General features: G+C 39.2%; 1 protein-coding gene across 2 annotated transcripts in view; it reads right to left on the bottom strand.

Annotated features, from left to right (window-relative positions):
* Positions 1-15,277, bottom strand: part of Hapln1 (hyaluronan and proteoglycan link protein 1) — a 59,197-nt gene that overhangs the window by 4,864 nt on the left and 39,056 nt on the right. For both annotated transcript variants that reach the window (XM_021223443.2, XM_013126719.3), the window contains exons 3-4: positions 4,981-5,352; positions 1,161-1,463 (exon numbers count right to left, since the gene is read on the bottom strand). In XM_021223443.2, the coding sequence (XP_021079102.1) occupies positions 1,161-1,463; positions 4,981-5,352 (675 nt within the window). The remainder of the gene's footprint in view (positions 1-1,160; positions 1,464-4,980; positions 5,353-15,277) is intronic.

The following is a 15,277-nucleotide window of genomic DNA, read 5'->3' on the forward strand; positions in this document are numbered from 1 at the left end:
AGAATGAAGTTTGCCTGGGACACATATCTGTCTGTTCAATAGCGTGAGTGGCTTCAGTACTGTGATGGCCAGAGCTACAGCACTCAAAGCTCAGTTGGGTAGCAGTGACCACATGGTCAGCAAAGTAAAATTTGTCTCACATCTTTTCCTTTTTCGCAGAGAGAACATATTGACTACCCATTCCTTTTTGTTTCCCCCTAAATCTGTTTCCAGGGACCTTAAATACAAATCTATGGGCTCAGACCTTGGTTCACAAGCATGTGACTGGTGCATTTGCACTGACTAAGTAAGTAGAAGGCCCTATGTTTATGCTAAGACTGGAGTCTGAAAGCATTTTCAGTGTTTTGGGTTTTGGCCTTGTTCCAGACAGTGTCACTGAATAGCTTGGGCTTGCCTTGAATTTACAATCCGCTAGCCTCAGTCTACCAAATGATAGGATTACAGGCTTCTACCGTCTTCAACATTATTAGTTATTAATATATTTTATTAATAATTATTTGACATAATTAATTTGATATTATTAAAGTTAGAATAATTACTTTAAGATATTATTAAAATTCTTAATCAGTTTTGAACTGAGGCTTCTACATTCCATTTTGTGATAGGCCCCCAAGATTATGATCGAGACAGCACACCAAAAGGTCCTGGAGTGGGAAGGATGCGACGAGTCATCCATGTCATTGTGGAACCCTACCCCCACCTTTATCTCCCAATGCTAATTGTGCTTTATTTGCACACTTCGCGCTCCTTTGGTCTGAACTTTGCTGATCACAATGTTGTGACCGGGCAAGGGAGGGCTATGGCAGCGAAGCTCCGCCCACCAGCAGAGAGAGCAATGGTTCAGAGACAGCACATGGCAATGTGGGACGTGTTACCACTGGACGACTACAACTACTTCATACAGACAGGATGGTTGATATGTAGCAGGACCAGAGCTAGGTAGTTTTGTTTGATTTATATAGACACTTAAAAAATTATAACATTCAAGATTTAAAAACATTTTGTCTATCTTTTTAAAATACTGTAATAGCTTAAATGGTTGGTTTTTTTATTGTTATTGATTCGTTTTGCTCTTTGAAGATAACACCAAAATACAAACAGTGTGTTACGACAACCTGTTCTCTGGAATAGAAAGCGAGGCAATGCAACTAGCATCTTACCATTGAAGTTGGATGTAAAACAGAAAACATCGTATCTGCTTTTATCTTTGTCCCAAAACCCGTAGTTCCTGACGCCAGGCACTGTGTTTTGGCCCCCACAGGGCTCGCGTGGTTTGGTGATAGGGTACTGCACAGATCCGTCACTGAGCCAGCCAGCGTTGCACCAGTCCAGCCCACCCCGCCAGGCATCATACAGCTGGTCGAAGGAAGCAATCACGGCATCCTGGTCCAGACAAGCCTGCCGTGCCTCATGAAAATTCAGATTGTAGCGTCCCAGCCGTGGAAAGTAAGGGAACACTACACCTGTCCAAAGAAGACAAGGGAAACCTCATTAGTGATAAAACACTGAGCACATCCATGTCTAGATCTGTGTGGAGAAAAAGCGTGATTTCCAGATCAACTAGCTTTTGGTCAGCTTTCAGTGGTCTCTCACAGCCCCTTTCCATGGCACACACTTTGTGGCAAGCATCACACAATTTTCTGTTTGTTACTTGGGTAGGCAACTTCAGTGATTTGTCTCTAGTCCCAAGAGAAACTTGTGCTAAAAAGGTCTCCTTTCTGAAAGAGATGCAGCCATGGGTTATAGTATCTAAACAGTGTCTTGAGAACATGTTCCCTGCTACTAGCTACCAAGTGCAGGATAAAGACTGCTGAATTTTTCTGGGAAGGGAACAGTCAGACTAACAGTAAGGATGGTGGGGAATGTAGTGCTGAGGAACATGGTAATTTAAAAAAATTCGCAATGTTTTTCATGGCCATTACTGTTATGGAGTTAGCAATTAGTTTCATATAGTCTTCGACACATGTAAAGGTGTATATATGTTGAACGCTTCAACTATGTGTGTACACCTACCTTCTCACTCGTGCTCCTGAAACAATGCAAGTAAGTGACTGTCCCCTTGGGATTATTCCTTGGAGAAACTTGAATGTGCATGTCTAACAAAAGCCCCAGTAGCCTTGTTTCTTATTAATAATGTTATTCTGTACTAATGATACACACCCCACGCAAAGCTTCATAACTCTTTGTTTCAACTATTAACTATTTCTTTAACTGTTGTTTCCTAACCTTGGCACAGATAAAACAAGGGCTTTTACTTAAAACAGTTCCAGTCTTATGTATTTACAGGCCAGGCAAACAAACTCTATTGAGAAATAAAGGCATGTCTCCTGGCACCAGAGAGGTACTGCGTGGAAGGGACCTGAAAACGGTTTTCAGTTTTAGCTTCTCTATTTATATGTTACAACACAAAACTAAAACTGAGGTTTTGAAAATGCTTTCAATAAAAATTGACCTAAAAAATTGCTTCCTTAAACTTGTGCTATACAAGATGAGTACGGAGCAAACATCCATTAGCGAATGGGTTAGAGTGCTGAAGAGTCAAGGATTTCGGAGGACAATCTTCAGTAAAAGCAGAGAGCATGAATTGGTATTTTACCGTACCTCAAAAGCATTTCTTTTGGTCAATAGTTATTGGAGGAGATTGAGCTGTCTCATGTCCCACAGATCTTTTTGTTTTGTTTTGTTTGCTTGTTTGTTTGTTTTTAGGATGGATCCCCAAGTGAAGAATTCAGAATTGTGTCATTAACTATATATTAAGGGAGACACAAGTCAAAGTATCTACCCCATAGTTAATAAAAGATAATCCAGAGCAAGCATTCTTAGAAATATTATTGCAACTAATTAGTGTCTTAGCACATGGAATGCAGGAATCTTGTCCCACTGGCCCAGTAATTGTATGGGCATTAAATTACGTGCTACAAAACAGCAGATTCTAGTCAAGATGATGAACAGTTCTCTAACAACCAATCATGGCTAGTGTGTGCTTTTCTAAATGATTCTGGATGTTTCTACCAGAGGACTTTGAGGCTTTAAATCAACTCTCGCCCCTTGTCCCTGTAGAGCAGTCCAGCTGGCACAGGTCTCTGCAGGCCAGGATCCAGGAAGGCCTTCTGATCTCATTCTGCTTTCTTGGGTTCTTGGCTGAGGGATCTATCAGCTGGATCACAGCCGACAGAAGAAGGACAGCCTCTGACTCCTGCTGCGGTAAGGGGAAGAGGAGCCCGGAGATGGTTCTCAGGATGCTCTCTGCCCATGACCACAGAATGGAAGTGCTACAATGCTCTCTCTATCCAAGACATTTGTTCTCTTTGCTTCACAATCCTAGATGTGTCCCCAAGACGGAGGATAATCTATAGTGCAATGATTCACTTCACAGCTAGAAATCAAGTGGCAGATACCCTCCCCCACATCTTTATCTGAAGATATAAATTATTTGTGTCACCTTTTCCCCCCAGTTGGTTCATGATGGAAACAGTGGGAAATATAGGATACCTTAATTTTTAATAGTTTTAAAGACCCCCCAAATCTTTCAGATTTAAATTCAACTTCATGTGTCACAGTGCTTCTTATGGGCAGTAGAAAAGTTTTTAATAGTCTCTGATTATCTCAAATTCAGTCTATTATATTTATATTTAAGTTGTTTTCTATTTTAACATAATGCAATACAATCCTTTTATGAAGTCATAAGCCTTTTGCTTGCATTTTATTGTTTTCTCTAAAAGTTTAGTAATTAACTTTGGTACAAAAATTTTGAAAGAAAAAAGCATCCCACACTAGAATGAACTAGACCCACAGTCGACACATCACACTGAACTTCTTTACAGTTAGAATGTATATTCTGCAGCCATGCAGCTTCATGTTGCATTTTACCATGAAGATCAAACTGATGCAGCTCTACATGCCTTATGGACTCTTGTGGGATTTGGAAGAGCCAGTATTTAGTGTTTGTCGTTTTCAAAAGTCACAAATTTGTTCTAGGACAGGATAAAAGCTCCTAGCAAATGTGTATCTGTGATTTTGTGAAAGAAGCCATCCTATCAATGCATCCAGTTTCATTCTTCAGTGAAGAACACTGGTGAAACTCATGAAAGCAAGATGGCTTGAACTATATAAGAAACTCTCAACAACAAAGTTTTCCTAGAATGAGGACTAAGAGGCTAGGTGAAGGGCTGGAGAGATGGCTCAGCTGTTCTTCCAGAGCTCCTGAGTTCACTTCCCAGCAACCACATGATGGCTCATAACCATCTGTAATGAGATCTGGTGCCGTCTTCTGACCTGCAGGCATACATGCAGACAGAACACTGTATGCATAGTTAATAAATCTTGTAAAAAAGGAACCAAGATGATGGCAAAGACACATTTGCCTGCATAGCTTGCCTGCATGTTGACTTTTGAATCTATTGAATGTAATATGTTCACAAAATAGAAATCCTCCCAAAATGCCTCCATCATTTGATGTGTAAAAGACCCTGGGTAATTAAAAGAATTACTTCTTTGCAAGAATATTTAAGTAAACCCAGAGGTTACTTTTTCTGTTAAATTAACTTTTGCAGACATTTTACAGAATACAATACATGTATTGCACTGCAGATGTCCTTTACAAATCTTACCATTAGTTTGAAATGGAGATAATTTTAGAAGCATAATGAAAGAATCTAATTTGAATTTCTCAGTAAGCAGAAAATGGGATTTAAGTTTTGAATAGCATAAGACTATTTCCAAAAGTTATTAATTCACTTTCACTGCACATTTCCCCCTGTAAATAGCTTCAATTTTCCACAGAAGTATTGTGCATACTTCTCAAACATGAAAGTTGAAATCATATGAGACTGCGAAATATAAAAGAATAAAAAATTGTAGGCTTAGACTTTTGCGTCGTCACGTTACTACTGTGATAACCACTACATGTTATCCTCATGAAAACAAAAAAGCAGTGAGTAATTATTCCTTCATAGCTTAGCAACCTTTATGGATACCTACCTTGTAACTCCAATGCTACCACAGCAGTATCATCTTCTAGTCCTTCAATCACCTCACACTTGTATCTTCCATAATCCTCGAGGGTGAGATCTGTGATTACCAGGGAGGCGTCATTGTCACTGCCTCCCCTCAGAAACACTCGACCCTGATATCCGCCATAGGTCTTCTTGTGGTATCCCATGGAAACGAAGACATCCACCTCCCTGAGGTAATCTGAAGTTAGCTTGGTCCACTTAATGCGGATTTTGTGGATTCCTGAGCCAAATGCTGTAGGGTCTCGATAGAATTTGCAGGGCAGTGTCACATTGCCACCTCTGTGTGAGAAGACCTTGGCTTGCTCTGCTTCCACGAGGAGGCGGGGCCCATTTTCCGCTATAATGACAAAAAAAGTAGTGATGGAGAAGCAGAAAATAATTTCATGTGCTTTCAGACTTTTTGTTTAATAAAAGGGCTATCTGATAGAGAATGCCATTCTCTATGTCATTGCTTTGAAGCATATATTAAGATATGGCTAATAGACAGGAGGTGTCTGTAAGCCACTGTAAAATTGGGAATTACATGCACAGCAATCGTTATAAATAATGGGATTCAAACAATATTAACGACTTTATGGTAAGTGATAAATTTTGTTTCGATTCCATTTTTCTTCATTTAAATACCAGAAAAGTAGATGCAAAGTCAAGAGAAATGGAACAGCTCCCTGACCATCAGTAAGAGCCCCAAATCTTTCAAGGCTAAATAAGTCCAGCTAGATTTTCTAGTGCAGTAAATTTGAAAAACACTGACAGGAAAACTTTAAGGAAACACACTTTACTTGCATCTTATCATTATGGTCACAAGGACATGCTTTTGCACGTATGTTTTCCATTTGATTTCACATTTGTACCATGCTATTCTAGAGCACTTCAAGCAGCATTCATATATCTCATTTCAGCTGAGACTAGGCATCAGAAGGGTAGTCTTAATGCTGGTGACACACTTTGGTAAGGTTGGAGATAGGTTCTTCAAAATTTAAAAGTTTCAAGTCTACTGAAAATTATACTTATTTTCTAACACAAAGCAACTATTTCAGTTGATGTTCCCTTTATTTGCCCTCTTTCTATTCTCTCTGTCTGTGTGTCTGTGTGTCTATCTGTCTGTCTCTCTCTCTCTCTTTCTAGCACATGTGCATGCACACAACTTCCTTTACACTTATCACTTCTATCTTTATTATTCTTACCCTTTAGTTTCCTGCCTTCATCCTCCAAGGACTTCATGGCTCTTTCCAATGAGCACCACAATAATATAAGTTGCCAAGTCAGCAGGGCTTTCGCTTTTAGAAAGCCAGCTGTTATTTTCAGATCTTGGCATCCCTGGGGTTCCCTGGTTAGCACTTTATGTCTTTGACCTTGACACATTCTATTGAGGATTCTTGAGATATGAGAAAGAAAAGGTGTAAGAGCTCTAGGACAAACATACCTCTTGTCCAGACTATAAAAGCTTCCTTTATATAGCTTGGCAGTCCTTGCAGCCTTAGGACAATTGCTACTGAACAAACCTTGGCCATGAATCTTTATGATGTACAAATCACTAGTTAGAGTAACCACTTACCTTGAGACCAAGCTCAAAACTTATTTATTGACATATATACAAGAGGCTCTGATTCAACATAAAAATATCTGAAATCAGGTAGTCTGATGTTATTGCGACCAGAATTGACACTCAAAATTTAGCATATCATTGCATTTATGATATTAGCCCCAAATCTCAAAAACTAAAAGTGTGACAAATTTACCAATGTTCTCATTTTCTATAGTTAATGCAAGCAGACAAAAAATGAATTTATAGAGTAGTTAGTTAAAATGAATTACACAGTTCATTAAACATTTTTATGTATTCCAATCATTATCTCATTATCATAAGAGAATCTGAGGAGAAAAAGACAAATCTCCTTTCTACTTTACCCCACGTAAATATTCCTACCCCTACCCCTACCCCTACCCCTACCCCTACACCTACACCTACACCTATACCTATACCTACACTTATACCTATACCTAACCCTACGCACACCACCACCACCCACTATTCCAGGTCTGTATCTAAATTCTAACAAACATTTCTAGCCATCCTACGCAGGGGAGGAAAAGATGCTTCTGACTAACCATGTTCACCAATAGCCATAGGGGCCACTGATGCTTAGTGTTTGAGGGACACACCTGGGCTTTATGCCATACTTGACTTGGAGTATAAACAGAAACACTGCACATCTCTACAAGAGTCCTCAGTTGTGTGATATGTCCAGGTTGTTCAATTTAAAGTTAACTCCAATATCCAACATGCAAAGTAAAAGGTCATAGCAGCATATATAAGAATAAGACTTTTTATGTGATAGAGACCCTGGTATAATATCACTGTGCAATGTATAACTTTTCATTTGGGCTAGTTGTATATCCCCTAAACTCCTTGCCTTGCAGATGAATTAGGGATGTTAAAGGTATCATAGAGTGAACCACGCACACATGAAACACTTAGAACACTGTCAGAATATAGCACATGGGATTAACTGCTAGGTTACTATGTACAACTTTCACTTAGCATGTCTCAGGATACTGGAATAGTGCTTAGTGCTAATTTCACATATTGATATTCAGCATCAACTACTTGGAATATCTTTTGAGCCAAGCAGGTAAAAAATGAAATAATACATGAAATTCAACCTGCTTATTAAAGGTTATTGGGAATCTGTGGGATTAGCACAGTTGTAATGTGTTTCAGGATGAATCCAAGGTCTTGTTTCATAAATTACAGAGCAAAGAACAAAACTCTCGTACAATGGACTGCAACTTCTATGTTTTCTGTTTTTAACCGTTAATGCTGCTTCTGTAGTATTTCATGTGGGTAGAAGCTGACTTATGCATTTCAAGGTTTAACTCTAGGAAGGATGTCTAGCACATTTAGTAATGAATAGCCATCAGTGTTCACTAACCTGAACCCCAGCATGGCCCTGACCATGGCTTTGGTTTGCATTTCAGAAGATGTATTTGCAGATTATAAATCACTAACCGTGGCTGGAGAGAGAAGGGTCTATTATCAAACAAGAAGACATGGAAGAATGAAACCTGGCTAGCAGGTCAGAAGCTTTCAAAGTTCTGTCAAAGCCCTACTATAGCTCAGTTCCACCACATCTCCTTCAGGAGAAGAACATCTAGCTTAATCTTGTTAGCAGGCTCTATGTCACCAGCTTCCATCACATGGACCAGCCAGGAAAGACATTAAGCAAGCAAGTGAAAAAAAAATGACATCGGGATCAAAAAGGAAAGAAAGCAAGAGAGCTGAAGGCAGAATGCAACGTGCTGCCTAAGGTAAAAATTTTTGATCATGAGGTCTTAATTATTTTTTGTTTGTTTGCTTGTTTTCCAGACAGGGTTTCTTTATGTACACCTGGCTGTCCTGGAATTCACTCTGTAGAGCAGGCTGGACTTGAACTCAGAAATCCACATGCCTCTGCCTTAAAGGTGTGAGCCACCATTGATCATGAGGTTTTAAATCTTAGCTTAGTCTGATGTGTTCTAGCATCAATCAAAACTCTGAGTGACAGGGCAGAGGGTCTCACAGAAATACAAAAGCAAAATGTAAGATTAAACCTTGATCTTCAGAATCAGGATTTTCTTGTTTCTTCTTAAAATGAAAGAACAAATAAATCTGCAAGTGTGTGCTTATTTTATTCTTATCTTCACTGAAGAGTCACACAGCCTCTTAGGTGAACTGAAGACCTTGTCCTTAAATGAGGTGTTTACTCAAAGCATACAGGTAATTTGGGAAATTAAAGCTGCTCAGTGGGGGGTGTGGCTTTTCCAAGAGCACCTTCTGAGTATGAAATTACTTGTTTCTAACAGAAATGGTGAGTGACAGTGACTTGAGGGACTTGATGCCCTTCCAAGCGCAGAGTTTACTCCAGGGGAAGCAACGGGGCATGGCAAGAATTCTAACTGGGATGCATTGGACCGCTGGGTCCCTGTTATTACTTTACAGACTGCTGTGGAATCTAGAGGATTAACTCAGCTGCACAAAATGAAAGCAGTGTGACCTTTGTATTTGCCATGTACTCTAGATCAAGTCTTTAAATGACAGGTCAAATGTGACTGTAGAAAAAAATATTAGAAACACGGCTTTGAAACTGTTGTCCTTAGTTCTATTAGAAGTGTAACTGTTTTGAAGTTCACCTTCCAAGAAACCTAGGTAAGGAAAAGGGTAAAGGTACCGTGAGCCAAAGTTTATCCTTTGAGATAGTCAAACAAGATGACAAATCTTGTCAGTTTACATTCTCCCATGGTGTATGGGAGCCAGCAGATTCAAGAATTTTAGATTTACTAGACCAGTTGGAAAAAAAAGTAGTCCCTTATTTTTTTAAGATAGCCAAATATGGGAACTAAAAATACATCTTTACAAGAAACACAACAAAGTAAAACCTTGTTAACTGTTTTGTGCTAAGAAATATAAAGTAAGTACAACTACAAATACACACACCAGTATACATATACATATTTATATTTTTAGATCAATGAGGGGCCACTCCCTACTTCTATTGCTCTGTGCGATCATCCTGCTGTCTCTTCTGAAAACTATTTTCATCACATAAATTATTTCTCTTGTATCTTAAACACATAAGTAATGAGGCAACTGAAGCCCTGTGATGAGTCATTTGAAAGACTGAAGTTTTAAAATTCTTTCTGGAAGGATAGAAAAATGTGTGGATGTGTGTGGGGGGGGTTGATGTTTGCCTGTTGGTGTGCATACTTCCATCTTTTGAAAACTTTGAACTTTGTGTATGTATACTATATACAAATGTTTAATAATGGCATGAAAATAAATTTAATAATGAGGAATTCCTTAATAAGTAATGAGCCTTAAAAACAAACAAGCAAACAAACACCTTGTCTGTGGTACCTCAGGAAAGACATACAATAAGTCATCAGGTGTGCTTATGGTATGATGTTACAAATAAACTATTACATTTTTTTTTTACAGAAAGCTTATTGCTCTCTTAACAAAACTGATATCTCCAAGCAAGGTTTTAAAGGTGCTTCATTTCACGTTCCTTACTCCTTAAAGGCAGTATTTCCAAGGGTTCTCATGGTGTCTAGTTTTGAATTATAAATGAAAGCCCCAATGCTGGAAACGTCATAATAACAATCATACTTCCGGTTGGTGATTGCTGCTGTTCTGCCTTCAGAAACGCTGTCCTCTACTGAACATGCGGCAAGATCACCTGTTTCACTTCCTCCCTGCTCTCTGGTCCTTCTCTAACAGCCATGGAGTCTCCATGACCAATTCTTTCTTGTGAATCTACTGACTAATCCAGAACTATATTTTCACAGTCTTCTCAGGCAGCAGATATTTTTCCTTAGAGGCCGCATGTTTTGGCCAATGTGCTACGGCACCGGCACTAGGCACGTAGTCTTCCTCCCTTGCCTTCTGGCTAAGCTGACTGTGATGGAAATAGCTCAACACTGACAGACGGCATTGTGTGGTGGCAATCCTGATCATGAATGTATGCTATGTTACTGTTATTGCCAACTTCACAGTAAAAAGTAAAGACACATGCCACCACTGTTTTAAATGCTAAAAAGGCCTGTTTATGGCAATACTGAAAAAAATGTTTGCCAATAAAGGCAAGCCCTTCTGCTTGAGGTAGTCATGTAAAGGCAACTCTATGGAGTCAAATGAATTACATTTCAAAAATATAATTTTGAGATGTTACATTTTAGAAATATCATTTCTGAGATGCATACCTAAGTCTGTGTTAAGGTATTGATAAATATTCTGCTTTTTTATTTCCACTTTTTTCATATTTTAGTATAAGGGAGATATAAACAGTGGTGCATCTCTGTTTTACTAATAGAACTCTTCATGGGCTTTTGATTTTCCCACGTTAATGATGTCTTCATTCCTTTCTTCACTAGTAAAGGTTTCTGTTAAGCATAAGGTCTATACCTCTTAAATCATGATGCCGGATCACTCTGATCCTCAGTATCCCATTGTACAGGAGAAAAAGGCAACTTCATCCCAGGGTTCTTAGGCAGGATTACTTAAACTAGCACACAGAGAGCTTTGCCAGTGCCGACTGACTTGAGTGTCCTGGTGAAGTAACTTGTGCTGAGGAACATTTAGCCAGTGCTCATGCATCTGGTGTTTAACAGCTGGTCAATTACTTTCCCGGTTCTTCCCGGAAACAGTTCCTAGGATCAGTCACTTCCTCGGTCCCCCTGCTGATTCTTCTAAGGCGGTAACTCTTAAAAGGCTGCACTTGAGGTCTGTCAACCCCCAGGGAGCTCTCCCCTTCTCTTCTGGCCCACTGGCAATTGACAGGTAGTGGAATAAGAGGTTTCCTTTTCTAGGTGGTGTAGCCTCTGCTAAGTTGCCTTTGCTATAGTAAATAACCCCTCTCACTCATGCTTAGGCATTAAAAATTCAAATTAAACTCAGTGAATCACATACAAAATGAAGATATGAGTGTAAGGGGGAGGACTTGTCTGGAAGAAAGGTTTCAATGAGAGAGGGAGGATGGAGGGGGGAATGGGATATGTGAAAATGCCTAAAACTTATTATATAAATGTATGGAATGTCAAACAATAAATAGGATCTCTCTCTCATCTTTATCTCTATATAACACAATTTCTTTCTACTCATTCCCTAATTTCTTTGAAGGTTTCAGACAATACTTGGATGTATTCAATACTGTTTATCCTTATCTTGACCTTACTGCTATTAAAATCACCGTGGCAGCCTAGAGGTACATTTCTAGTAAGGGCCAAGACTAATCTTTTCATAGTGATTTGTTTAATTTGGAACATGGTTCTAAACAATTGGAACTACATTACATGAAATAAAACACAGGCCATTTTTACCTATTCCTTCACTCAAAAAGTGCCTCCCACAAGAGTGGGGAAGTTTCTATGCAGTCTCTCTGGCCCCCATGAGAGCACAGCACCCAAGAGAGACAGACTACTCAGGTGTGAATCTCAACCTCACTAGCTGCTCAGCACCTGCCTGGGCCAGGTGCCTCTGTCAATGTTAACTGAGACTCACTACATAACCCTGTCTATATACCTCTGTCAAGAGAGGCATATGGGATGACGGGGCTCACTCTCCATCATTCTTCATACAGATAACTGGTTGTAAATGTCAATACCAGTGCATTGGCACGCTGACATGAAGTCTGTTATTTGTTTCAGAGTAAGAGATGGTTTTCGTACTTTTGTTAAGATTTCTCATCTCTGGTTAGTAATTTTCAGAAATTAAATTTATTTGTATTACCAGGGGATAATAGGTGAAATTTAACATTAATTTCTTATTAATTTAGACTGAGGGCAAAATAAATCAGGGTATCATAAAAAGATTAAGAAAAACAGGAAAAAAGATTGAATTGAATTGGGACAATTGATCAGTGTGCTGAATAATACTGTTAAGATGAATCGGACATCTACTTCTCAATGCTCAGGGACAACTGCAACAGAAGGAGTCGAAAGATTTTTCAGAGCAAGAGGCTCTGGATAACTTTAAGGAGACATGTTTTCTGAACACACCCTGGCAGTTGCAGATATGAACCGCCAGCATTTATGACAGCATGCACAAGACTTGTACAGGCTTAGGCCATGCGAAATCCCAGAAAGGAGAGTGGAGATGACCATGAAGTCCTACCCTTGGCTAAGGGCCCATTGGCAGTTGACAGATGCTGGGAAAGGGAGAATCAATCTTCTTACAGATGAGGCCTATGGTGGGTTGACCCCATCCCAGTGAATGCCATGCATCCTGGAGTACATGGACAGTACCTTATGGACCTTAACAAGAAAGGGACACAGATGTTGGTGGGCAAGGAATGTGAGTGTGGGTCCTCCAGGAGTGGGGGAAGGAGTGAGTATGACCAGAACACATTGCATGAAATTATCAAGGTAGTTATAAAAATAAGAAAGAAAGATAAACATACTTTCCAAGATGGTGACAATCAGGGCTTCAAAGTTTATAAAGAAACTGGAACAATAGTGTGTGCTGCTTTCTTTAACATCTGAGATTATCCACATATTTCTTAATTGCTGAGACTCTTCCCTTATGTGGCAAAGGAAAAGAACTCAAATCTCTTTGTTTCCATGCAGAACATTTCTTTTCATTGAGGAAGTTGAAGGTCAAATGATTTATAATTTTTAGAAAGGACACTTAATTGTGGACACTGATAAGAATAGAACTGAGTGTAATGTGAAAGATATAATAGTCATACAAAAGCAATAAGAAAATCATTTAAGGAACTTCATTGTTTTGCTACCAACCATGAATCATTAAGTCTTCAATGTGTCAGGCACTGTGTTTAGTGCTGAAAGGAAAGAAAATACAAGTCTGTTGGGAGCATGAAGGTCCTAGTGTCCATAGATCTCTAGGGTTATGAAGAATGCTAAGCAGCAGGATTATTTTCTCAAAAGAAAGGATGTAAAACCTGTTCTTCCATACGTAAGGCTGGGAACTGGACGTGATTAATACTTGGTGATCTGTGTCATCTGTTGATCCATACCATATCAAGCTCTCACAACCTGGACTGGAGGTGATTAGTACCCTAAATGACTCTTACATTATCTGTGTAGCCAGAGGGTCCCCCAAGCTCCCACAACCAGAAACAGAGATGGCAAGTAGGTCAAATGACCTCAAAGCTATCAGTAGGACCAAGATCAGGGCAGATACTCCCTTAGACCATTGAGTTAATACAAGTAGCCTATCTAGATTTCTTCCATGAATTGAATTTGAAATAAGTTTCATATGTAATCATACCTCTGTGCATAGGGGATTGTTTTACTCCAGGAAACTTCTTTCCAAATATACTATGTTTAAATATGCTGATAATAAACTGCCTGACATCAGACTCCCAAAGTTTGATTCGGTTTGACTAATTCAAACTTAAAGAAGTTTTCATTCTCCTCTTTGACGTTTGTTTCCCTGCCTGCCGTGATACCTGGAGACTTCAGCTCAAGTCATACACAAGTGGTTTGAATGGTCAAGGGTTAGAAAGATGGCAGGAGCAGCTTGGCTAGTAGAAGACTGTGGTAAAGAAGATTATACATAGTCTGGGAGCACATACCCCATTCTAAAGGGCAGTGGATACCAGTATTACCAATGTCTTCCCCAGGAGACACAGGCTACTGGAAGCAACTAGCCTTTTTTTTTCTACAAAGGCTAGAAAAATAATATTTAATATCAAAGTGTCTACTTCTTATCCATTGCAGCTAGTTTATATTTAAAGAGTTTTTTTTCCCTAACTATATTTTCAGGCAAGTTTGGAACATGATTTTGTGACTCTGTCTCCCAAGTTCTGGGATTATGGGCATGTGCTGTCATGCCAATTTACACTTAAAAATAATAAGAAAAATTTCACATGCATTAAGGAACAGGATTTAAACCCTTTGGAAGTGAATACATGTCTTTCCTATACTCCCTCATTCAACTTATTGGTAGTGAAGCTATCCAAAGGCACCCTCCTGCCTCTGTCTAGGTATTCTCCCTCCACAGGCTATCCTGTCTAGTCTCAAAATCACGGGGCACCTATATCATCTAGTTACAAATATAACATATATTGATAACTCTATGAATTAGAAAATCCATATACCTTCTGCTCATATTGTGTTGCCAAACACTTAGTTTTCTCTTTTTTATGGAAACCCATTTTATCAGTCTCTGTCATACATTCATTTACTCAATATAAAACCCATGGGCTATAATTAAGATACTTCACTTATCTATATCCATTCTTGTAGGAGGAGACTTAGGACTCCGCCATTAGCCATGTGGTGCACTAGAGGCACATACGATGATGTAGTAATAAAAGGGCGGTTTACTGCTCAGCTAGCCACACCCACTTTGGGCGTGACTAGAGACGCATACAGATATAGGTGGTGAACTACCCCACTAGCTAGGCCCACTTTTGGGTGTGGCTAGAGGCGTGTACAGAGGTAGGAATAAAAGACTGCAGCAGAGCTGAGCTCATCCTCTTTTTGGCTTCCAGGTTCAGCTACTTGACTCATCTGGGTTGCCGTTTTCTCTTGTAATTTCGACAATAAAAAGTTACCTATACCCTCAACAAATGTGCTGTTTATTGTTACAGCGACACATTCTATCAGTATGTTCTGCTATTTCTACATCCATTAAAATTAACAGTCCATCTAGACTCCTGCCATCATGAATTTCCATCTACACTACTTAAGACCCTCAATATCCTAGTCATATTTTGTTGTTGTGACTTTGTGACAAAAAGTAACCTATGGATGATTTATTT

This window comes from Mesocricetus auratus, unplaced genomic scaffold (assembly GCF_017639785.1).
Source record: "Mesocricetus auratus isolate SY011 unplaced genomic scaffold, BCM_Maur_2.0 Super-Scaffold_100020, whole genome shotgun sequence".
NCBI lineage: Eukaryota > Metazoa > Chordata > Mammalia > Rodentia > Cricetidae > Mesocricetus > Mesocricetus auratus.